The sequence below is a fragment of the Paroedura picta genome, chromosome 3 (assembly GCF_049243985.1).
Source record: "Paroedura picta isolate Pp20150507F chromosome 3, Ppicta_v3.0, whole genome shotgun sequence".
Classification (NCBI taxonomy): domain Eukaryota; kingdom Metazoa; phylum Chordata; class Lepidosauria; order Squamata; family Gekkonidae; genus Paroedura; species Paroedura picta.
The window spans coordinates 173,339,363-173,363,867 of NC_135371.1; the positions used below are offsets into that span (position 1 = coordinate 173,339,363).

The 24,505-nt window shown below is 55.1% G+C and overlaps 2 protein-coding genes across 6 annotated transcripts; one reads left to right on the forward strand and one right to left on the reverse strand.

Annotated features, from left to right (window-relative positions):
- Positions 1-2,009: 2,009 nt before the first annotated feature.
- On the reverse strand, positions 2,010-19,866 carry RENBP (renin binding protein). Of its 4 annotated transcripts, none has more exons than XM_077329697.1 (11): positions 19,593-19,866; positions 16,263-16,442; positions 14,964-15,039; positions 14,022-14,097; positions 11,988-12,160; positions 9,875-10,099; positions 9,707-9,788; positions 8,390-8,565; positions 6,583-6,714; positions 5,514-5,601; positions 2,010-2,479 (listed from the first exon to the last, which is right to left on the reverse strand). In XM_077329697.1, the coding sequence occupies exons 1-11, from the start codon at positions 19,694-19,696 to the stop codon at positions 2,391-2,393; spliced, it is 1,401 nt and encodes a 466-aa protein (XP_077185812.1). In that variant the 5' UTR covers positions 19,697-19,866; the 3' UTR covers positions 2,010-2,390. The 4 variants fall into 4 exon arrangements, 3 of the variants coding, with proteins under 3 accessions (XP_077185812.1, XP_077185811.1, XP_077185813.1); XM_077329696.1 differs by lacking the exon at positions 19,593-19,866 and adding an exon at positions 17,391-18,074; XM_077329698.1 differs by lacking the exon at positions 19,593-19,866 and adding an exon at positions 16,886-16,926.
- Positions 10,542-24,310, forward strand: LOC143833632 (ras-related protein Rab-7a-like). Of its 2 annotated transcripts, none has more exons than XM_077329700.1 (6): positions 10,542-10,798; positions 19,843-19,917; positions 22,106-22,232; positions 23,162-23,380; positions 23,628-23,753; positions 24,061-24,310. In XM_077329700.1, exons 1-6 carry the CDS (start codon positions 10,794-10,796, stop codon positions 24,148-24,150), a joined length of 642 nt encoding a protein of 213 aa, XP_077185815.1. In that variant the 5' UTR covers positions 10,542-10,793; the 3' UTR covers positions 24,151-24,310. The 2 variants fall into 2 exon arrangements, with proteins under 2 accessions (XP_077185815.1, XP_077185816.1); XM_077329701.1 differs by lacking the exon at positions 10,542-10,798 and adding an exon at positions 19,402-19,551.
- Positions 24,311-24,505: the final 195 nt, after the last annotated feature.

Sequence of the window (24,505 nt, forward strand, 5' to 3'; positions counted from 1 at the left end):
GACAGCATAACGTAACCCCGCCTCCAAGAGCAGCTGGACATCCAATCAGAAGCGCCGAAGGCGGGATAAACTGACCAATGGCGGAGGCGCTTGTCATTTTCCTTCTTTTCAGCCGCTTCCTCCTCCTCCTCCTCCTCCGCTTTTGGTGGCTTCCGCCCTGGCCGGAGACGCTTCGTGACGTCGAATCCCCGCCCGTCATGCCTCAGCGAACGACACCCTGGACCCGCCTCCTACACGCAGCATCTCAGTTGCCGTTTTATTGGCTTACAACCAAACCAATCATCTCCCAGTCTGGAATTGATTGATCCTCGGGCTGGCCAATAAGAGGTCAAGGGATGCTGCGTTCAGCCAATCTCGAGCTTGGGATCTGGCGCTTTGGACATTTAAACCACAGTCCCGCCTCTGGAAAAATAGTCCCGTTTCCTGCCACCTTAAGTCCCACTTTGTCTTCTCCGTGGCCACAGGAAACTCCCTCCCTGGCTGCCTTCCCTTCGGAGCTCATGGCCTAAAGCAGGGGTACTCAAACTACGGCCCTCCAGATGTCCATGGACTACAATTCCCATGAGCATTCGCTGGCAGGGGCTCATGGGAATTGTAGTCCATGGACATCTGGAGGGCCGCAGTTTGACTACCCCTGGCCTAAAGCTTCCCAATTGTCTCCCTGGTGCCTTTTGTAGGTGTGCCTGCTTATTATTATTATTATTATTATTATTTAACAATAAGCATAAATTGCTTTAGATTCTGAAACAGCACAACAAAATAGCTGGTCTGAAGCAGCACAACAAAAACAGAGTCCAGTAGCACCTTTAAGACCAACACAGATTTATTCAAGGTGGGAGCTTTCGAGTGCAAGCTGGCAGGGGCTCATGGGAATTGTAGTCCATGGACATCTGGAGGGCCGCAGTTTGACTACCCCTGATCTAGATTTTATGCTCCTAGCAATGCAGTCCAGTGTTACAATTCCTTAAGATGAAACCTGCACGGAACCGAAATCAGCGTACAGGAAAATGAGAGGAAGCATTTAGACGTTACTCGGTTGGGGCTGTCTCCCAGAAAGACAAGATGTGCGAGGCAGTATTCTTTCACGAAGATCTGCTACTATAGTCTGGGATCGCACCACAGGAAGATGCAGTCAAGCCCTAAATGTAGGTTGCCAGCTTTGGGTTGGACAATTGCTGGGGATTTGGAGGCAGAGTCTGGAGAGGGCAGAGTTCAGGAGAGGAAGGGCTTCATTGGGGTATAATGCCACACATTCCACCCCTCAAAGCGGCCATTCTCCAGGGTAACAGAGCTGGTCCTCTAGACCATCAAATGCTGGCAGGGGCTCATGGGAATTGTAGTCCATGGACATCTGGAGGACCACAGGTTGACTACCCCTGCTCTAGACGACAAATGTAAGAGCAGGAAATCTCCAGGCCCCACTCGATGGTTATCAACCCTATTGAAATACAAGCTTTGGAGAGCAATCCGATGCAATCTTGGAATTCAAATGGTGCCTTCTTTTGAGATCTCTCACTTTCCCATAGGAACCAGCATGCTCAAGAGAAAGGTGAAGCCGGAATCCTTATCGTGAAAGGCTGCTTTTCTGTATGCAGGAAACACCTTGATGGAATTATTCATTTCAATGGAACACATTCCATTAGATGAGCTCCCATCTGCAGTCCGGAATGGTATCACCTGACCTCCATGAATACCCAGCTATAGATCTCTTCCATGCTTATTTCAAATCAGCTCCCCCCCCCCCTTCTGCAAACTGAGGATGCCTTAAACAAGGAGGGTTTAACCCTTTCCTTCCATGTCATTTTCTCATTAGAAAAATGACCTTTAGAATTCTTTGGCCACACTGGGGAAAGAGAAGAACCTGACTACCTGGACTTCCCCATCAGGGAACCAACTCAAGGGTAGCTTTTTTGGAGCTCAAAGAAAGGTCTAAAATGTTCCTCTCTCCAAGCAGATCTCCATTATTAAGAGCGCTGGCAAAGGAGACAGTCAGACATCACAATGTGGTATCCCTTCATCTTATACCTATTTTTATTGCCCCCACAATACACAGATCCCTTTGGAGCGTTCAAAAGAGGTGGGGGGGAAAGGTAGGCAGTGAGGAGCAGGGTGGTGGGGCATAAAATCTCCCCCACCTTCCCACAATACGACAAATACAAATCCTAATTATACCTGTTTTTGTTCCAGTGTGTTGCCCCCCCTCCTAGTAACAGAGCCAGGGAACTGCCTGCTATAAACAGGATGTCCCAGCCCACTCCTGTCACAGGTTGAAAGTTGGAATGAGCCGCAGATGGCGGGGAGTGCCGTGTGGGCCTTCTCCGGAGATCGGCCGAGAATCGGGGCCCGTCTTGTGCAGAATACAGAGGAGACCGATGCCTCAGAAGAGTGTTTCATTCCTGGTCGAGGGATTTCGTCTTCCTTATAAGCGACTCCAGGATTTCCTGACACATATGCAGAGCCCGGGGCACGTGGAAACAGCCTAAGGAGAAAAGTGTGTGGTTGAGAGACGCTGAAGGGGTTGTAGATCTCCCAGCGTTACAGCCGATCTCCAGGCGACAGAGCTCAGTTCCCCTGGAGGAAAGGGCTGCTTGGGAGGGGGGACTCTGTGGCCTTGGACCCCACTGAGGGTCAGGGATGCCAGCCTCCAGGTGGGGCCTGGGGATCCCCTGGAATTCCAGCTCCTCTCCAGACTGTAGAGATCGGTTCCCCTGGAGGAAAGGGCTGCTTGGGAGGGGGGACTCTGTGGTCTTGGACCCCACTGAGGGTCAGGGATGCCAGCCTCCAGGTGGGGCCTGGGGATCCCCTGGAATTCCAGCTCCTCTCCAGACTGTAGAGATCGGTTCCCCTGGAGGAAAGGGCTGCTTGGGAGGGGGGACTCTGTGGCCTTGGACCCCACTGAGGGTCAGGGATGCCAGCCTCCAGGTGGGGCCTGGGGATCCCCTGGAATTCCAGCTCCTCTCCAGACTGCAGAGCTCAGTTCCCCTGGAGAAAAGAGCTGCTTGGGAGGGGGGACTCTGTGGCCTTGGACCCCACTGAGGGTCAGGGATGCCAGCCTCCAGGGGGGGCCTGGGGATCCCCTGGAATTCCAGCTCCTCTCCAGACTGCAGAGATCACTCCCCTGGAGGAAAGGGCTGCTGGGGAGGGTGGATTACAGCATTAATGAGCGCTTTCCACACACACTAAATGATGCAGTTTCGATCCACTTCAGAGACAAGGGGATTTTGTCATTTCAGGATCCAGTTGCAAAGCGGATCTGAGATGGGCTTCTTTAGTTGGGGTGAAAGCGTGGCCCCTCCTTCTGTCCCAGCCCTGCCCTGCTTCCACTCCCAAATCTTCAGGAATTCCCAAGCTCTAGAAGTTCAGGGGCAGCCCATTTTGGGTTTGAAGCAGGTGGCCTTTGGACTGCCTATCAGATCATGCCATTATTGCCACTAAGCACTCGGGGACCTGCAGGAAAACCCAGCAATTGCAAGGGTTGCCAATGTCCAGGAGAAGACGACTAGTCAGACATGCGGGAAGCAAACAATCAAGGGAGCTGACAAACGGGCTACGCAGGCAAAGTCAATAAACCAAGTCCTCTTTTAGTCCCAAAATAAACTGTGCCAGAACGTTTTCAAACATATTTTCTTTGGTGGCAAGTCAACTGGAAAGATTACAAGGACATTTTTCAGTTTTCATACAGGACCGGTATTAGTAACAATCTTAATACTGTAGTTCGAGAGAGAGAGAGAGATTCTTCAGTAATCTCAGTTCTCTCAGCCTCCCCTCCCTCACAGGGTGTCTGTTGTGGGGAGAGGAACGGAAAGGTGATTGGAACCCAATTTGAGACTCCTTCGGGTAGAGAAAAGCAGCATATAAGAACCAACTCTTCAGTAATCTCAGATCTCTCTCAGCCTCCCCTCCCTCACAGGGTGTCTGTTGTGGGGAGAGGAAAGGGAAGGTGATTGTATGCCTCTTTGAGACTCCTTCGGGTAGAGAAAAGTGACATATAAGAACCAACTCTTCTAGAGAGAGAGATTGATTGATTGATTGATTGATTGATTCTTAATCCAAGTAGTTTGGGGGACAAGCCTGCTAATCATTTAACAACTGGTCTGCATTTTGCCAGACTTTATTTCTGGAATAAAAGAGGGCTTTGTTTACTGAGTTTACTTGTGCAGCCTGTTTGTCAGCTGCCAGGTGGTAGCCGGAGGGCTGTCACTATAGCTGATCTCCAGGTGACAGGGAGGAGTTCCCCAGAAGTCCTCGACCAGGGCCTGGACGTGCTGCTCCACAGGGCTAGCAAGACGGAGCTCATCTGCCAGGTTTTTGTCTGGGGTCATTGAAACAGCAGCATCAACCAGGCCTTTGAATGGACTCCAGCTCCAGAAGAACAGGGGTAACCGGGTTTGTCAACGCTCCTAAGTCGGTACGAAGCCCTAGTGCTCAAGTTAATGGCTAATTTGAAATTTCCAACGTATTTTAATCTGAACCAATGAACTGTTTTAACTATCGATATGAACTCATGTGAATGACATGGTGTAGTCACCCTGAGCTGGTTTACTGGGGGGGGGGGGGGGTATGGAAATTAAACTAATAAATAAAAATTGAAATGAATAATTATGATGTTGGCCCTCGACTCTGAAGCATTATATCCCACTGAAGTCCCTCCCCTCCCCAAATCCACCCACTTCAGGCCCCACACATCTCCTGATTACTTCCCACCCTAGCTAGAGCACCTCCACTCTCCCAAAATCCACAAATATGCAGATAGCGGTTCTTGAGCCAGAACAAAACCAGCATAGTTGCAGAAAAGCCCTGCTTTCGAGAGCCCTCCATCATTTTGCCTCTTATACCCTTCCCCCATAATCCGCGATATTGTGGCAGCCATTTTGTGGCTGACCCCGCCTCCTGCAGCAGCCATTTTGTGGTTACTGCACGGCAAAAGGAATGCATGTGGGGCTGGACTTCTGTTTTCGGCTACCTTGAGCTCAGAAGTTGGCTAATGAATGTTCTAGATCAGTGGTTCTCAACCAGGGGGTCCCCTTTGGGGATCGAATGACCCTTTCACAGGGGTCGCGGCAGGGCAAGCAGCTTGGCTGGGAGGGGGGTCCAGCCACACAACAGCCTTGCGGGGTAGACCGAGATAGAGCGTTGGTCTGCCTGGAGCAGCAGAAAAGAGCAAGATCAGCACGGTGGGACGAGAGGCAGAACTGAACTGAGAAACCCCGGAAAAAACCCAATTTATATACAATCTCGAACAATGGATCTTCACACCATTGGCCAGTTTCAGTTTAATTTCTGTTAAAGAACCCTGGCATGATTTTATGGTTGGGCGTCCAACTGTATTAAAGGGTCGCGACATTAGGAAGGTTGAGAACCACTGAGCTAGAAAATTAAAGTCATTTTTGACTGTCGGGCGTTTGGGGAATTTCTGATGTTGGGAAGAAGCTCAGGGGCTGCCCCTTGCTGAGGTTGTCCCTCTGGGAAACCCCCATTTCCGCTCCTGACGCTTCAGTGCCAAGGGTGTTTACCTTTGAATGGTCCTCCTTTGATGGAGAGGGCTACGCGGCCCTCCTGGGTCAAGTAGCCAAACCACTCTCCTGTCTCCGGATCACTGAACTGGGGGGAGAACAAGACAGAAGTTACTCCCCAGATCTGCCAGCGATCTAAGTGCCACGAAGAAAGATAAGTATCGTACAATAAGATGGGGAAGGGTTGCTCACAAGGCACCGTGAGGCTGGCAGTGTGCTGAAGGGACTTGGGCAAATCACAACGATTCGGGGGCCAAACCAGGCGCGCTTGGAAAGCTTGGTGTACAGAAATTCTAGATGAGATGTAGGCCTAAGGCTCAGGGATATGGGGCCCAGTTTAGATATGCACTGTGGCACAAGGAGGGCAGACAAGAACATGACCAGGGGCCCATCTAGTCCAGCATCCTGTCTCATTGGAGGGCCAGCAAGGGCAGAGAGGCCGAGGCCGTCATAAGAACATCAGAAGAGCCCTGCTGGGTCAGACCAGATCAGAGGTGGGGAAGACAGAAAACACCTGGTCCTTCTACTGGAGATGCTGGGGATTGAACCTGGGACCTTCTGCAGGCCAAGCAGAGGCTCTGCCACTGAGCCAGGGTCTCAGGCCAAGGTCTTTCCCATCCCCTCCTGCCTGGTCCTTCTAACTGGAGATGCCAGGGATTGAACCTGGGACCTTCTGCAGGCCAAGCAGAGGCTCTGCCACTGAGCCAGGGTCTCAGGCCAAGGTCTTTCCCATCCCCTCCTGCCTGGTCCTTCTAACTGGAGATGCCGGGGATTGAAACTAGGACCTTCTGCAGGCCAAGCAGAGGCTCTGCCAGTGATCCACACCTGTTCCTCAAACACATAAAGCTCCCTTATACCAAATCAGTCCCTTCACCCATCAGGGTCTGTCTAGTCTACTCAGACTGGCAGCAGCTCTTCAGGTTCTTCCCATCACCTTCCCCCAATCCTTTTTTCAGGAGATGCTTGACCCCTCCAGGTCAGATTCCGTCTCCTCTTCCTTGTTCTGGAGGCCTCCCAGTTCCCTCTAAAGCGGAAACGGAATCCAGGAAACCTTCCCCTCTGATCTTACCTTGGCGAAAGTGTATTCAGCCACCTGGTTGAACATTTCCAGGAGTTCTGGGTCCTGCGTCTCGGCAAAGCCCATCAGGAAGGCAACCATGGCTTCCGTGTGAGGCCACCAAAGTTTCATTCTCCACTCTAGCTGAAGTAAAGGGTAGGAAAGATGGGGGGAATGTGTGAGAATATGCCAAGATCTACCATGTGCATGATTCAACTACTTACGAAGGGGAGATATGGAGTTAGCAAAATTAAATCAGGAACTTCCTGGTATTTTACAAATAATCTCCAGTGTCCTAAATCGTTCAACTGGAGACTCCTTGTGCTCTTGAGCACACTTCCTCCCTGCTTGCCTTCAGGTAAAGAACAGTTAGACAGCTAGGATGCTCTCTCTCCTCTCTCTCTCTCCTACAAAGTTGATCCAATTCTCAATAAAGCTATTTATTCTTTAAGCAGCTGATGCTTTGGACTTTGCATGTTTAAGCTCTGCCAACAGCGGGGTGGTCAAACAATAGAGTTTCCGACGTACAGGTAGGACCAAGAGATCTCCTGGGATTACAACCGAAATCCAGTCTACAGAGATCAGTTTCCCTGGAGGAAAGGGATGCTTCAGAAGCCAATGGTATACCATAGATTCTAGGGCAAGTCCCTCTCCAAGTTCCATCCTCTGCAAGCACGGCCTCCAGATCTCCATCAATTTCCTGCCTTGGGGGCTTTTTGCACGCCTTCAAAATCGCACAATGGTTGCCAATTGGAAACGCTATTGATTTGCCATAACGCACGACGTCGTAGACAATCTGCCACACACCTGAAACCAATCTGCAAAAAGCGCTTCCTTGTAGCGCTTTCAGGGGAATCCCAAAAAGTGGATTCACCCTCCGGAAAGCGCTACACTCTTGCAACCAATCTGCAACACTAGCGAAAAAGACCTGTGCGTTAACATTGTTGCGGTTTCTTCAAAGTCCCTCCTCCTGAGCCTGTCCTCCAAACTTCTGGCGAAGCGATCGCCATTTTTTTTTCTCCGAGCGAGCGGGGATAAACGCACCAGCGAGCCTCTTTCTGTTTAGAGGCTTCCCTGGCTTCAGTCCTTCACCTTTAGTCACTAAGCACAAACCACATAAAAGCCCGTTTGCTGAAATAAAGTCCCTTTATTTTTTACACATTAATTCAGCCGAAAATCGGGCCCGTGAGGGGGGGGGGATTTTTTTTTATCACTCGAGGCAGCGTGGCAACGATCATACGATCAAACGACAGCTCACATTAGGCAGCTGGATGGGTCTCTCCGTTGCAATGAATCTACACAGATTCGTTACAATGGGTCTGTTTTTAAAAAAAAAAACCTTTCTTAAAGGGAAAGGGGCTGTTTGGGAGCATGCTAACTGCTGCCCATTGGCTGCTTGACGGCCAGGGGCGGGACGAGCTTGGCAATAGCGCTTCCTTTTCTGCCGAGACCGGAAGCTGTGGGAAACGCTACAAAACGCAACTGGATTCCACTACAAAGGCAGGTATGCATAACGACGAATTCCACTATTTTAAATGACGATTTTTCATTCAGTGACCAATTTGCAACAAAGATCCCGGTGCGTAAAGCCCCTAAGTATTACCAAACCTCTCAAAAAACAAAATCAGAGTCCAGTAGCACCTTTTAAGACCAACAAAGATTTATTCAAGGTGTGAGCTTTCGAGTGCAAGCACTCGAAAGCTCACGCCTGGAATAAATCTTTGTTGGTCTTAAAAGGTGCTACTGGACTCTGATTTTATTGTGCTACTTCAGACCAACACGGCTACTCAGCTGAATCAAACCTCTCAAAGAATCATACCTGCGTGGGGCAGAGCCCGTCGACATCTTGGAAAGAAAACAGACCCCCGTATTCGGGGTCCCAGCCTGAACGGAAGGGCTGCTTCATGAACTTCTCCACCGCCCGGGAGACGAGGGCTGCATCACGCTGGCGCTGGACATGGCGGAGCAGGAACCAGCCAGCTTCGATGGCATGGCCTGCAAGAGAAAAAGCGGAAAGGCAAGAGTCTAGGGGGGCCAGCCTCCAGGTGGGGCCAGGGGATCCCCATCCCACCCCCCTCCAGGCCCATCATTGGCCAATATGGGAGGGGGGGCAGGACGACATGACGATATTTGGTCACGGTTAACAAACTTTACAAAATATAATAAAAATCAATTCACTCCCACAAATTCAGGACACCCTTCCAGGGCCTTCAAGAATGTCACAAAGCCCTGGTTGAGAAAGCCTGTCCTAATGAGAAATCCTTCAGTAAGATACACAGTTCATCCCTTCTGCACCGGTGTGCTGATTCCTCACCATATTCAATCATAGAATCATAGAATCATAGAGTTGGAAGGGGCCATACAGGCCATCTAGTCCATCCCCCTGCTCAACGCAGGATCATAGAATCATAGAGTTGGAAGGGGCCATACAGGCCATCTAGTCCCACCCCCTGCTCAACGCAGGATCATAGAATCATAGAGTTGGAAGGGGCCATACAGGCCATCTAGTCCAACCCCCTGCTCAACGCAGGATCATAGAATCATAGAGTTGGAAGGGGCCATACAGGCCATCTAGTCCCACCCCCTGCTCAACGCAGGATCATAGAATCATAGAGTTGGAAGGGGCCATACAGGCCATCTAGTCCCACCCCCTGCTCAACGCAGGATCATACAATCATAGAGTTGGAAGGGGCCATACAGGCCATCTAGTCCCACCCCCTGCTCAACGCAGGATCATAGAATCATAGAGTTGGAAGGGGCCATGCAGGCCATCTAGTCCAACCCCCTGCTCAACGCAGGATCATAGAATCATAGAGTTGGAAGGGGCCATACAGGCCATCTAGTCCCACCCCCTGCTCAACGCAGGATCATAGAATCATAGAGTTGGAAGGGGCCATACAGGCCATCTAGTCCCACCCCCTGCTCAACGCAGGATCATAGAATCATAGAGTTGGAAGGGGCCATACAGGCCATCTAGTCCCACCCCCTGCTCAACGCAGGATCATAGAATCATAGAGTTGGAAGGGGCCATACAGGCCATCTAGTCCAACCCTCTGCTCTACGCAGGATCAGCCCTAAGCATCCTAAAGCAATTCAATTCCTATTCTCCCTCCGTGACTCCCGCTCGCCCCCTTACCTGGATTCTGTAGTCGTCCCAGGCACCCCGGCAGCTCTTTGCCCTCCTCTGAGACGTTCTCCAGCACGGCCGTGCCGCCCCTCTGTAGGGAAATACGAGGGGCTCGTTGGCCGCGCAGACGGTGCATGCTCCAAGGAAGGCCCGGGGGGGGCAGGGTAGCAGCCGTACCTGCACATGGAGGAGGATCCGCTGAGCCGACCAGCATCCGAGCTCGGCGAATCGGCCCGCGGCTTCGGCGTCTCCTTCCGAGAGCTGGTCCACGAGGTTGAGGAGCATCATGGGAACGGCCATGGAGTCGTGAGGGGTGGCTCCCGAGAGCTCCGGACACCCCAGCTCAGAGGGTTCCTCCCGCACCCAGTGCACAATGGCCCCCATCATCTTCAGGGCTGCCTCCTGTGAAGCCACAATGGGGTCAAAATCCCGGAGCCCCACCACAAGGTCCCCAAATCCTTCCCGCCTCCATGTAAAATCGTCTCTCTGTCGGGATGACAGGCAATGCTAGCTAAAAGGGGCCAACTCAGCCATTTTCTCCGGGGGAACTGATTTTGGGAGGGGGACCTTGGGAAAGAGGAGATTTGGGGAAGGACCTCAACCAGGTAAGATGCAGCAGAGTCCGCCCTCCAAAGCAGCCATGTTCTCCAGGGGAACCGCGCTCTGTCGCCTGGAGATCAACTGTAAGAGCGGGAGATCTCCAGACCCCACCTGGAGGTTGGCAGCCCAAAGCAAGAGTGAACCTTCTTGGAATGGGGGGAAGAAACAGAGAATGGAATGGGGTGATGCAGTTGTTCATCGCCGAGCAACCAGATCCGGTTGCTAGGCAACTGCCCAAGAACTTCCTCCTGGCTTGACGGAAAGAAAATGGCCGCCGGAAGCCAGGCCGCTTCACGGAGACGGGCAGGGCAGTGGGGGCTCCCGGTTACTGCTGGCCCCTAGGGTGGTCTCTTCGCCTGGATTCAGCCCTCCCCTTACAGGACGAGAGCTGCAGAGGGGAACCACTTCCCAGAGATCATGGTCCTTCTTCATCCACTTTTATCCAAGGAATTCCCGTATTCAAGGAGACAGAAGGGCCAACCCTAAGGGCAGCACCATGAGGTAATTTGCGAGCAAGCCTCACTTCTCATCCAGCTTTGCAGCTGCTGCTTCACTGAGTCTCTTAGGGGTTGTCCAATGGGGGTCGGGGAGGGCAGTTGTGCCACAAGAGGTGGTGGCTCAGTGGCAGAGCCTCTGCTTGGCAGGCAGAAGGTCCCAGGTTCAATCCCCGGCATCTCCAGTTAGAAGGACCAGGCAGGAGGGGATGGGAAAGACCTTGGCCTGAGACCCTGACTCAGTGGCAGAGCCTCTGCTTGGCAGGCAGAAGGTCCCAGGTTCAATCCCCGGCATCTCCAGTGAAAAGAACCAGGCAGGAGGGGATGGGAAAGACCTTGGCCTGAGACCCTGGCTGAGTGGCAGAGCCTCTGCTTGGCAGGCAGAAGGTCCCAGGTTCAATCCCCGGCATCTCCAGCTAGAAGGACCAGGCAGGAGGGGATGGGAAAGACCTGGGCCTGAGACCCTGGCTCAGTGGCAGAGCCTCTGCTTGGCAGGCAGAAGGTCCCAGGTTCAATCCCCGGCATCTCCAGTTAGAAGGACCAGGCAGGAGGGGATGGGAAAGACCTTGGCCTGAGACCCTGGCTCAGTGGCAGAGCCTCTGCTTGGCAGGCAGAAGGTCCCAGGTTCAATCCCCGGCATCTCCAGCTAGAAGGACCAGGCAGGAGGGGATGGGAAAGACCTGGGCCTGAGACCCTGGCTCAGTGGCAGAGCCTCTGCTTGGCAGGCAGAAGGTCCCAGGTTCAATCCCCGGCATCTCCAGCTAGAAGGACCAGGCAGGAGGGGATGGGAAAGACCTGGGCCTGAGACCCTGGCTCAGTGGCAGAGCCTCTGCTTGGCAGGCAGAAGGTCCCAGGTTCAATCCCCGGCATCTCCAGTTAGGACGAGGCAGGAGGGGATGGGAAAGACCTTGGCCTGAGACCCTGACTCAGTGGCAGAGCCTCTGCTTGGCAGGCAGAAGGTCCCAGGTTCAATCCCCGGCATCTCCAGTGAAAAGGACCAGGCAGGAGGGGATGGGAAAGACCTTGGCCTGAGACCCTGGCTCAGTGGCAGAGCCTCTGCTTGGCAGGCAGAAGGTCCCAGGTTCAATCCTCGGCATCTCCAGTGAAAAGGACGAGGCAGGAGAGGATGGGAGAGATCTTGGCCTGAGACCCTGGAAAGTGGCTGCCAGTCTGACCCGGAGGGACCCTGGACTCACCCGGTAGCGGTGTTCTCCGGTCGCCCGCCCAAGTTCATCGAGCCCAAGCACATAAAAGCACTCGCTGAAGATGGTGCGCTGGATCTTCACAGGGCGTCCATCGCGGGTCAACACAAAAGCACATTTTTGGGACGGAGGGGCCACACAAGCGTGCCGTAGCAGGAACTCTCCACCTTGGAGGAAAAGAAGGGAATTCAGGCTTGGTCTCATCAGCTCTCGAAAGCTAAGCAGGGTCAGCCTTGGAGGGGAGGCCTCTGAGGAAGTCCAGAGAGGCGGGCAATGGCAGAGAGGCAGGCAATGGCAAGCCACCTTCGAATGTCTCTTGCCTTGACCTAGCTAGCCTAATGTCAGAAGCTAAACATCTTGGGAAGTCCTTGGAGACAGGTAATGGCAAATCATCTCTGGGGTTCTGTATTTATACATATAAATCAGCCCTTTCCTCCAGGGGAACTGATCTCTGCAGTCTGGAGAAGAGCTGGAATTCCGGGGGATCCCCAGGCCCCACCTGGAGGCTGGCATCCCTGACCCTCAGTGGGGTCCAAGGCCACAGAGTCCCCCCTCCCAAGCAGCCCTTTCCTCCAGGGGAACTGATCTCTGCAGTCTGGAGAGGAGCTGGAATTCCAGGGGATCCCCAGGCCCCACCTGGAGGCTGGCATCCCTGACCCTCAGTGGGGTACAAGGCCACAGAGTCCCCCCTCCCAAGCAGCCCTTTCCTCCAGGGGAACTGATCTCTGCAGTCTGGAGAGGAGCTGGAATTCCAGGGGATCCCCAGGCCCCACCTGGAGGCTGGCATCCCTGACCCTCAGTGGGGTCCAAGGCCACAGAGTCCCCCCTCCCAAGCAGCCCTTTCCTCCAGGGGAACTGATCTCTGCAGTCTGGAGAGGAGCTGGAATTCCAGGGGATCCCCAGGCCCCACCTGGAGGCTGGCATCCCTGACCCTCAGTGGGGTCCAAGGCCACAGAATCCCCCTCCCAAGCAGCCCTTTTCTCCAGGGGAACTGATCTCTGCAGTCTGGAGAGGAGCTGGAATTCCGGGGGATCCCCAGGCCCCACCTGGAGGCTGGCATCCCTGACCCTCAGTGGGGTCCAAGGCCACAGAGTCCCCCCTCCCAAGCAGCCCTTTCCTCCAGGGGAACTGATCTCTGCAGTCTGGAGAGGAGCTGGAATTCCAGGGGATCCCCAGGCCCCACCTGGAGGCTGGCATCCCTGACCCTCAATGGGGTCCAAGGCCACAGAGTCCCCCCTCCCAAGCAGCCCTTTCCTCCAGGGGAACTGATCTCTGCAGTCTGGAGAGGAGCTGGAATTCCAGGGGATCCCCAGGCCCCACCTGGAGGCTGGCATCCCTGACCCTCAGTGGGGTCCAAGGCCACAGAATCCTCCTCCCAAGCAGCCCTTTTCTCCAGGGGAACTGATCTCTGCAGTCTGGAGAGGAGCTGGAATTCCGGGGGATCCCCAGGCCCCACCTGGAGGCTGGCATCCCTGACCCTCAGTGGGGTCCAAGGCCACAGAGTCCCCCCTCCCAAGCAGCCCTTTCCTCCAGGGGAACTGATCTCTGCAGTCTGGAGAGGAGCTGGAATTCCAGGGGATCCCCAGGCCCCACCTGGAGGCTGGCATCCTTGACCCTCAGTGGGGTCCAAGGCCACAGAGTCCCCCCTCCCAAGCAGCCCTTTCCTCCAGGGGAACTGAGCTCTGCAGTCTGGAGAGGAGCTGGAATTCCAGGGGATCCCCAGGCCCCACCTGGAGGCTGGCATCCCTGACCCTCAGTGGGGCCCAAGGCCACAGAGTCCCCCCTCCCAAGCAGCCCTTTTCTCCGGGGGAACTGATCTCTGCAGTCTGGAGAGGAGCTGGAATTCCAGGGGATCCCCAGGCCCCACCTGGAGGCTGGCATCCCTGACCCTCAGTGGGGCCCAAGGCCACAGAGTCCCCCCTCCCAAGCAGCCCTCTGCTCTGCCCCCAAAGCCTCCAGGTATCTCTCAACCCAGAGTTGGAAACCCTACTATCACATGGCCCATGAAGTTGGGATGTTAGAAGCTACCTGCCCGGGCTGCTTCGATGACTTCCGGACGGCGGAACTTCGGTGCCGTTCGATACAAACGACTGTACATCCATACCTGTCGGGGAAAGATGGAGAAGTCAGGCTGGGCGGTCTCTCCTGTCACCCAGGACTGTTGGGTACTGTCACTCTGTCTGTATGAGGATCTGGGAGGGAAAGGGTTAAGAGTATTCTCTCCTGAGGAACCCTTGACGTCCCCCCCCCACCCCCGTAATGGGTTAGATGTTCAGTCTCTTTGGCCCCTGCTTGCCTTCTGTTTTTTCATCTTATATAGGATCTCTCTTCTTCTCATTCTTACGTGGGCTTAGAGCTGTACCAAGTTAACGCTTTTTGGAAGTTAAACTGTTCAGGATAAATTAAACGAACTGCACAAATATGTCATGCAAGATGTGCTGCTAGTTTTGCAGGCAAAATTTCTTCTTCTTGTTACCGTTGGAGTCAGATCACCTTTGCCCTTTGTTTGAACAGCATTTTCCCTTTCACCGGGAAATGGGGATTACTGCATACAATTTCTGTGTTTCCAAGTCAAATGATTTTTTAAGCAATTTAACACCATAAAGACACCTTCCATCCATTACACCTTGGTCGTCGTGCGCTGTTAGACATGCCATCCTCCAGGTGGGGCCTGGGGATCCCCTGGAATTCCAGCTCATCTCCAGGTGACAGAGTTCAGTTCCCCTGGAGATAAGGGCTGTTTTGAGCTTGGGCTCTGTGGCCTTGGACCCCGCTGAGGTCCCCCCTGCAAATTCTGCCGATTTCCAGCTCCACCTTTATTTAAGTTATAATTAAATTGATATGCTGCTGCTCCCAGCAAGCAGTTCACAATACTCTGGGAGTATCACAGGGTATCCATCAATCCTTCCAAGGGGAAGGATGGCAGAAAAGCAGAGCGGGCGACACCTCACCAGTCCTGGGACCCCCTACCTGACGCCCCTGTAACCAGACGTATTTCAGGTCATCGTATATTTGCCCATCTTGGCCGAGGCACGTAAAGAATCCCCTGGGAAGGAAGGAAGAAAAAGAAAGCCATTAGTACCAGAGGGGTAGGGGTGGAGGGGGTTAATAATGTAGGGCCGGGGAATTATAGCTCATGCCCAGGCAAGAGAGAGCACTCCCTCTGGAGTGTCTACTTTGGAAGGTGGACCCTATGGAACCGGACCACACTGAGACCCCTCCCCAAATACCACCCTCCCCAGGCTCGACCCCCAAAATCTCGAGGTATTTTCCAACCAAGATCCGGCACCCACACCCACTTTCTGCAAGGACTTGGCCGGTGCCAGGTAGGTGTCCGTGGGCACCACCTTGGGAACCCCAATTCTAGGGGTTACGTTTCTCCTTTCTTCCATCACAGAGAGCTCAGCACAGGTCTCAAGTTGCCAACATGCCTGGAGAAAAATGTCCTCTTTCTTTAACGAAGGCTCATTTGGATGCCATGTGCCAGGTTGCCTCCATTTCCTGAAATGCTTTTTCAGCCCTCTCCCCCGCCCCTTTAAGCGTCTACTAAAAGGGACAGGACATTTTCTAACCCTAACTTAAAAAATAACTGCTCCCCCCCCTTACTGTAAACGCCAGAATCTGACACAAGTTTATTATTTTCATTTGGGGGAGTTTATAAATCTGGGCTCTTCTTCAGCAAGCAGCTGGCCCGACACTCCAAGGATGCCCCCCCTTTCCTCAACTCACCCCCCTCCTTCCATTCCCTCCTGCGTTTGGAACCCACACCCAAGAGAGCCCTGCCCCACTTATGGCTCCTGCCCCCAGAGCTTCCCCCCTAAGGCTAGCAGATTTACTTATTTATTTAACCACAGGGCTGGGAGGGACCACTGAGGTCATCCAGTCCAACCCCCTGCCGACCCAGGAACTGCAACAAATACGATAAACCAGCCTTTTCCAACCTTTAACCACGGAGGAGCCCCTGAAATAATTTTTCAGGCTCCCAGGAGCCCCAGAAGTTGTGTCACCAACCACGCCTCCCAGCCACACCCTCTCGGTTTATCTCAGCGAGTCCGTTCAGCACAGTGCAGTTCTCTGGCGCGCACACACCCAACTGTTCTAGGCCAGGGGTAGTCAACCTGTGGTCCTCCAGATGTCCATGGACTACAATTCCCATGAGCCCCTGCCAGCGAATGCTGGCAGGGGCTCATGGGAATTGTAGTCCATGGACATCTGGAGGACCACAAGTTGACTACCCTGTTCTGGGCGAGAGGAACACAAGAGAATCACCCGTATTTGTCGTCGTGCGAATGACGGATCCAGAACTCCACCACCGTCTCCAGTTCCTGGGAGATCCGTTGGTGCCAACGCTGGAGCAGCTGCAAGTCCATCTCTCCCCGCTGCTTCTCCAGTGCAGAAAGGCAGTCTGTTGCTAGGAGGTTGTTTAGAGACCGCGTTGTCAGCGCATTCCTGGGAGCAGAGCAGAGCAAAGCATCGGCAGACCCCTACGGTTTCCACGGGCTGCTGACCCGGCCCTTGCCCCCCGTCCAATCGCAGAAAGCTGCCAAGGAAGGCAGGAAACCCTTGCAAAACTTCTCATACAGGGAAACAGAGAATCATATGACTTTCCCCCCCCCTCCCCAGTCAGCTGACAGGAGTCCAGCAGGGAGGGAGGGAGGGAGGGAGGAGGAGGAGGAAGGGGAAATGCTTGCCAAAGTTTTTGGTTCTTTGGGAGCTTCCTGTTAACCCTCCCCATGCGGGGGCAGGTTGCGGAGTTCAGCCAGACCGAATAAACCACTGGTTCTCAAACTTCCTGATGCCGGGACCCTTTAATACAGTCCCTCCTGTTGTGGTTGACCCCCAAGCGTAGAATTCTGCAAGGCTTCTTTCACAGAAATCAAACCAAAACTGACCAATGGCGTGAAGATCCATTGCTCATGATTATACATGAATTTGTTTTCCCCCCGGGGTTTCTCAGTTCAGTTCTGCCTCTTGTCCCACCATGCCGATCTCGCTCTTTTCCGCTGATCCAGACAGACGGACACTCTATCTCGATCTACCCCGCAAGGCTGTTGTGTGGGTGGCGACCCCCCCCTGGCCAAGCTGCTTGCCCTGCCGCGACCCCTGTGAAAGGGGTCCCCCAAAGGGGTCCCGACCACCAGGTTCAACACCGCTGGTAAAAAAGTGACATCTTTTCGGCAAAGCAGTTTTTAAATAGAATCATAGAATCATAGAATCACAGAATCATAGAGTTGGAAGGGGCCATACAGGCCATCTAGTCCAACCCCCTGCTCAACGCAGGATCAGCCCTAAGCATCCTAAAGCTGACCGTGTGTCCCTGCCCACAAAAGCTGATGCCCGGAATAAATGTCTGCAGCTCTTCAAGGTGCCCCCTGGACTTTGTTCTAGATTACTCACGGCAGTGTTTCTCTGCCAGGCCCTCCTGGTCCACTCTCTCCGCCCCCGGCATAGTTGTACAAAGCTCTCTCACGTCCTCCCTCCCCCCCAGTTCTGTCTTTTCTAAAGGAAAAAGTCTCGGACTCTTCAGCCTTTCCTCCCAGGGGAAGGGGCTCCAACCTTCCCATCGTCTTGGTCACCCTCCTCGGTCCTTCTCAACAGTCCTGTCCTTTTTCTACCTGCTAAAGAGAGAAAGGTGCTTTTTCTAGGAGCTTTTTTTACCCACTAAATGGGCTCCGTCCGTTTTACTGCTCTGTTTCCCTTTCTGGAAACTCCCGCAGAGCTCTGCAAAAAGCCGTAGGTGCTCGATAAGGGGTTGTGTTTATCAATGAAAAATAAGTCACTGATCGCCCTCTTCTCTGGGTGGAACCAGCTTCAGTTTGGCTTGAGCAAAAAAACACTCTGCATGCCCCCAGAGATGCTCTTTGCATTAAGATCTCACAGCATCCGAGAACTAAGACAGGCTGTAAGTCCAGTGGCCTTTTAAAGATTAACAACATTTATTTCAAGACATGTAGCCTGTTAGTCTACCTGTAGCGGTAGAAAAGGAGAAGAGCTGGGGTTTTTTTGTTGTACCCCACTTTTTACTATCAGAAGGGGTCTCATGGCCTCTTACAATCACCTACCCTTCCTTTCCCCACAACAGACCCCCTGTGAGGTAGATGGGGCTGAGAGAGCTCCGAGAGAACTGCTCTATGAGAACAGCTCTGAGAGAGTGGTGACTGGCCCAAGGTCACCCAGCTGGTTGCATGTGGACGAGGAATGGGGAACTGAACCCAGTTCTCCAGATTAGAGATCCCCACAGGGGCAGGAGCCTCTACTTTCCTTTACTACAGGAGAAAACCTTGCCCTCATGCCGTGATTTGAGAGCATTCCCATGGACGTAAACAGAGGCTGTATCCTGAACAGGGGCTACAGGCTGTACTAAATCTGCAGGCAGCATGGTGGTGCTGGATCATGCCCTCAGTCACAGCTGACTTGTGGGGCTTCTTCTGTGCTCCTGGACCCAGTGACTGTCCCTTCTTCGGGGGGTGACCACGGCTGCTGGCAGCTCGCCCGGGGTACCAGTTCTCCTGGCCGGGTTGCAGGGCTCTCGCCTGTCTCCTGTGGGTGGGGTGGGTGCTGGGGTCACCTGACAGCCCCAGGAGAAGTCTGGGGCAGCCGGGAGTAGTCCGGGATAACTTTACATCTTTGGTGATTTTCCATCCAACTTGTAACCACGGCTGACCCTTCTTAGCTCCCGAGTTCTGATGAGATTGGGCCAGTCTGGGCGGTGGCCAGCACATGCTGGATTTCGCTTTCTATGCGCGTTGAGTAATGCCCATGTGACATTCGATGCACACAATCACTACAGATGGCAACAATTCTCAGGGATTTCGGAACTGAGCCTGGGGAGGATGGAGATCTCAGTGGGGCCCAAGGCTCCAAGACCTCCACTTTCTCCAGGAGAACTGATCCCTGCAGTCTGGAGAGGAGCTGGAATTCCAGGGGATCCCCAGGCCCCACCTAGAGGCTGGCATCCCTGACCCTCAGGGGGGTCCAAGGCCACAGAGTCCCCCCTCCCAAGCAGCCCTTTCTTCCAGGGGAACTGATCTCTGCAGTCTGGAGAGGAGCTGGAATTCCAGGGGATCCCCAGGCCCCACCTGGAGGCTGGCATCCCTGACCCTCAGAGGGGTCCAAGGCCACAGAGTCCCCCCTCCCAAGCAGCCCTTTCTTCCAGGGGAACTGATCTCTGCAGTCTGGAGAGGAGCTGGAATTCCGGGGGATCCCCAGGCCCCACCTGGAGGCTGGCATCCCGGCTCCGGCCCCACTTGCTGAGCGAGGCAGTATACAAATTAAATAAAGAAAACGGGTTGCCAACTCAGGGCTGGGACAGGCCTGGACCCCTCGGGGGCAGAGCCGGGGAGGGGGGGAGGGTTGCAATGCCACGCCCCCCCGCCCGCCCTTCTTAGCAGCTGCGTTCTCCGGTGGGACTACTGCCTGTCGCCTGGGGACGGTCTACGGGACTCTGCGCTTCTCTTTCCCAGCCGTCTCCACCGGCCGCTCAGGAGCAGTCCCCGGAGCCGTCCAGACCGCACCTGGAGTTTGGCAACCATAGCCTAGAGCTCCCGGCGTCTCCGAGGCAGGACTGGGCAGCGGGTGGGGGGGGGGGGCGCTCTGCACCTGCTCAGAGGCAGCCTCCGAGAGCGGGGGGCGGTCCAAGGCTCTTCGCCCTCCCCGCGGGGCCGGCCCCCAATCTCCGCCCTCCGTCCGGCCGCGGCGCCCATAAGCCCGGCAGGAATGCAGGTTCCGCCGCGCGCCGCCGCCGCTGTCCTTGGCCAGCCCTGAAGAGGGAGGGTCTCCGCGGCGCCCTCCCTGCGAGGTAGGCCCTTCCCGGCGACTCGGCGCTTCGCTCACGGCGCTTCTCCCGCAGGTTCTGGCGCAGACGGCCGCGGCGCGTCATGTTCCGGCGGTCCCACCTGAAGATCCTGCTCATCGGCAACTCCGGGTGAGTCCCGCCGGGGGGGTGGCAGCGGGAAGTGCCGCTTGACGCCCCCCAGCCCCGGGCGCGGCTCCGGAAAGGCGCAGGGTTGCGCGCCACCTGCGGCCGGGAGGGCGGCTGCGGGGATCGAGCTGCAGCCGCCTCTGGGAGACCCAACCTGGGTTTTTCCCGGGAAGCAGGGTGGGGGGAGCCGCTGCCTTCCCCGCAGAGCCGTCCTGGGTGGCCGCTCCGCCGAACCTCCTTTCTTCTGGCCGCCCCAGCAAGAGGTTTTCCAGGCACGCGGGAAGCGCAGGGGGTTTTCCCTTGCCTTCAGCTGCAGAGCCTGCCTTGGGGGTCCCCCATCCAAGTACTGATCCTGCTGAGCTTCCAGCTGCTGGCCACCCCCCCCCCCAGCCAGGGCTTTTAGGGTGAAGGAGAAGCAGAGGTGGTTTGTCGTCACCTTCCTCTGCAGAGTCTTCCTTGGTGGTCCCCCCTCCCAGTACTGACCCTGCTTAGCTTCCAACTTGTCCTAACTCCTAGCAAGGGGCTTTTCAGGCGAGTGAGAAGCAGAGGGGGTTGGCCCTTGCCATCCTCTGCAGAGCCTTCCTGGGTGGTCTCCCTTCCAAAGACCACCCTTGCTTAGCTTCGGAGATCGGGCTCTGGCCCGCCTTCCCTCCCTTCTCATGGTAGGGGCCCCCCCAATATTACCAGGTAAATTACATCCTGTGAAGCACCATTAAAGGGGGAGGGGAGGCAGCATGGTATAGCCAGATCTCAGAAGCTAAGCAGGGTCAGTACACGTAAGGGAGACCCCCCCAAGGAAGGCTCTGCGGAGGAAGGCAAGGGGCAGACCCCCTCTGCTTCTCGCTTGCTTACAAAGCCCCTTGCTTGGGGGGCCAGAGGTTGGCTGAGGCTTAATAGCAAGTTAGACACACAGAGGGAATGGATGTTTTTCTCCAGGCTGGTTGGCAGCCTGACTCTTGGGCCACGCTGTGTGGCACCTTGGGCAGGTGGGAGCCCCCCACCCCACCCACCCCCCATGCTCCTCTAGCCGGGACAGGAAGGCCAGAGGCTGGTGGAAGTGGGAAAGGAAAGGCCCCGTGCTTAGAAGAGGAGACAGCCAGGGGGGGGCAGGCCTCGGGTTCCCTGCTAGCACTGCAAGGACTGCCAGTGAGGGATCAGGGACAAGGTCCCCCTGTAAGTCAAGGGCTGCCAACTCCAGGTTGGAAAATTTCTGGAGATTTTGGTTGGAGCCCGTGGGGAGGGGGAGAGACTCCACTGAAGCATTACTCTAGATTTTACCCTCCAAGTCAGCCCCTTTCTCCCACAGAGCTGATCTCTTGTCATCTAGAAATCAGCAGTAATTTTGGGAGATTTCCAGGTCCCACCTGGAAATTGGCAACCCTGTTTGTGAGCCAGAAAAGGCTTTCCCGGGATGCAGGATAGGGGGACTGGGTGACAAGAGGAGACCAAAAATCTACAGGCCGACTTCTGCGGCGACTTCTCTTGCTGCTGCTTCTTGCTTCAGCGCTTTGGGTCGCTCAGGTGTAGCCACGCCTGCTTGCTGGCCAGCCCTTTTGCAGGACGCAGGTGCGCTTCTGGAAACAAGGAAGCCAGAGGCCCTGGGCTGCAAAAGGTTTGCTCTCTGACCACGCCCACCCCCAATTAACTTTCAGTCGAAGGTTCTCAAAGCATTAAGACAGGGGTAGTCAAACTGCGGCATTTGCTGGCAGGGGCTCATGGGAATTGTAGTCCATGGACATCTGGAGAGGCACAGTTTGGTCACCCCTGTAATATGCCCAGGTTAATGTTGATCACTGCTTTGGTGTCAGGAAGGAATTTTTCTCTCGGGATCCCACAGTCCACCTGGGCACAGAGCAGGGGAGGTCACTGGGAGGGGGAGTCAAGGGGCAGTATTGACTATTCTGCATTGTGCACGGGATTGGTCTTAGGGGACCCTTGAAGTCCCTTGGAGCCTTGTGTTTCTAGGAATAAAACAAGATCTCAGTTTAAAACTCCAGTCTGGCTACCCCTGCCCTGGAGAAAACTGCTGACCGGGTGCTACTGCCTCCTCAAAGTCCCACCCTCGTGTCTCCAGGGATTTCCCACCCCAGTTGGCAACCCTGCCAGTTCTCACGCAGCTCTGCTTCCAGGGAAGCCAGGCCCAGAGGCCCCCGGTGGCCGATGCTGATTTTGCCGCCTCCCCTCTCTGCAGGGTGGGCAAATCGGCCCTGATGAACCAGTATGTCAACAACCGCTTCAGCACCCGCTACCGAGCCACGATTGGGGCCGATTTCCTCAGCAAGGAGCTCACGGTGGACGGACGGACGATCATGGTGCAGGTGGGTCCGAGGCAAAAGCTCCTGGCGACCAGCTCTCCGGACCAGCCTCACGGGCGCTTGAACACCCTTCCCTCCCACCCCCTCCCCTGAGCTAGCCGAGACACCAAAATTGGATCCTGAGTTCCTGGTCTCAGGTCAAGGTCTTTTTCATCCCCTCCTGCCAGGGATTGAACCTGGGCCCTTCTGCCTGCCAAGCAGAGGCTCTGCCACTGAGCCAGGGTCTCAGGCCAAGGCCTTTCCCATCCCATCCTGCCTGGTCCTTCTAACTGGAGATGCCAGGGATTGAACCTGGGACCTTCTGCCTGCCAAGTGGAGGCTCTGCCACTGATCCAGGGTCTCAGGCCAAGGTCTTTCCCATCCCCTCCTGCCTGGTCCTTCTAACTTGGTCCTTCTAACAACGATATAGGCTAGATATCAGGAAAAATTTTTTCAGAGAGTAGTTCAGCAGTGGAATAGGCTGCCTAAGGAGGTGGTGAGCTCCCCCTCACTGGCAGTCTTCAAGCAAAATACACACTTTTCTTGGATGCTTTAGGATGCTTTGGGCTGATCCTGCGTTGAGCAGGGTTGGACTAGATGGCCCGTATGGCCCCTTCCAACTCTATGATTATGTAACCTGGGACATTCCACCTGCCAAGCAGAAGCTCTGCCACTGAGCCAGGGTCTCAGGCCAAGGCCTTTCCCATCCCCTCCTGCCTGGCCCTTCTAACTGGAGATGCCGGGGATTGAACCTGGGACCTCCTGCCTGCCAAGCAGAGGGTCTGCCCCTGAGCCAGGGTCTCAGGCCAAGGTCTTCCCCATCCCCTCCTGCCTGGTCCTTTCAACCTGGAGTTGTTGAGGACTGAACCCAGGACCTTCTGGATGCTGAGCAGTAGCTTTGCCGCTGAGCCACAGCCGTCCCCCATGTCCTTTGCCTCTCCTCTGCCCTCCAGATCTGGGACACGGCTGGCACGGAGCGTTTCCAGTCCCTGGGCACGGCCCTGTACCGGGGGTCCGACTGCTGCTTGCTCGTCTTCGACGTCACGTCGGCCAATTCCTTCAGCGGCCTGGACAAGTGGTACAAGCAGCTCTTGTTGCAGATTGAGCCCGGGGAAGACGGGCCTTTCCCCATCGCCGTCATCGGGAACAAGACGGACCTGGAAAACCGTGAGGTGGGCGTTGCGTGCAAACGGGGTGGGGGGACAACGGACAGACACAAGCCCACCTTGTTTAGGATTTCCACCAGATGTGCCGGGCAGGCTAGCAGTCAAGGCCAGGGGCTGGGCCTGTTCCTCAGCATAAAGAGGAGCAGAGATCATCCGTCTTTAGACACATTTTGACAAAGTGTCCTTCTCAGCCCCGGGAGGGCAGAGGGCCCTGCTGGAGCTCCCCATCTACCCGGGCCTTGTCTTTGCTTAGGTGTCCACGGAGCAAGGGGAGGAGTGGAGCCGGCTTCATAACGCAGAGTACTTTGAAACCAGCGCCAAGGCTGCCACCAACGTCCAGGAGGTGTTTGAGTGGGCCGTGCGCACCGTCCTGAGAAGCGTAAGGGGCCGCTCTTCCTTTTAAACCCATATTTTCGGGTGGGGAGTTACTGCCATAGCAGTGGCTTTAAAAGCCTACATACCCCGTCAAGTCTCTGATGGCCAGTTAGAAGCTTTGGTCTGCAAAATCGCCACCCACTTTTTAAAAAATGTGCAGCCATCAGGATATGTGGCTTGGGGCACCACGTTGGGGACCCCTGCTCCTGACATCTTCAACGTCTTGAGCAGCTCTGCCGTTTCCGGCTGTCGCTTTGACTTCTGGCCGATGATTAATCTCTCTGGTTTCTTTTGCCCCCCCCCCCCCCCAGCGCAAGACCTTGGAGCCTCCGCAGCCCGACTCTGTTCAGCTGGAGACAAGGCAGCCGGAAGGGGCGCCCCGGGAGAAATGCAGCTGCTGAGTCCGGAGATGGACGGGAATACACCGCCCCTCTGTTCTGCGGCTCCTCCGTGCTGCTTCAAGGCCACTTGGCCGCCACTACGGTCGTGCTTGGACTGAATTACCGTGTCCGGGCTGCGGTGTGTCCCTAGACTCGGCTAGCTGGATCGTGTCCCCCTCACCTGCTGCGACTCGACCTTCACAATCCTGGAAGAGGCAGGTTGAAGGTGTGTGTGGGGGGGGAGCAGAGCATCTAGGCCCCTCCCCTCTTGCAATTCAGCCTGCCTTTGCACCTGGGGCCTTCTCTGCTGGAGGAACTGCTACGGCCAGGCCAAGGACTCTTTGGCCCAGGGGCAGAGGATGGTGGCGTGGCGGAC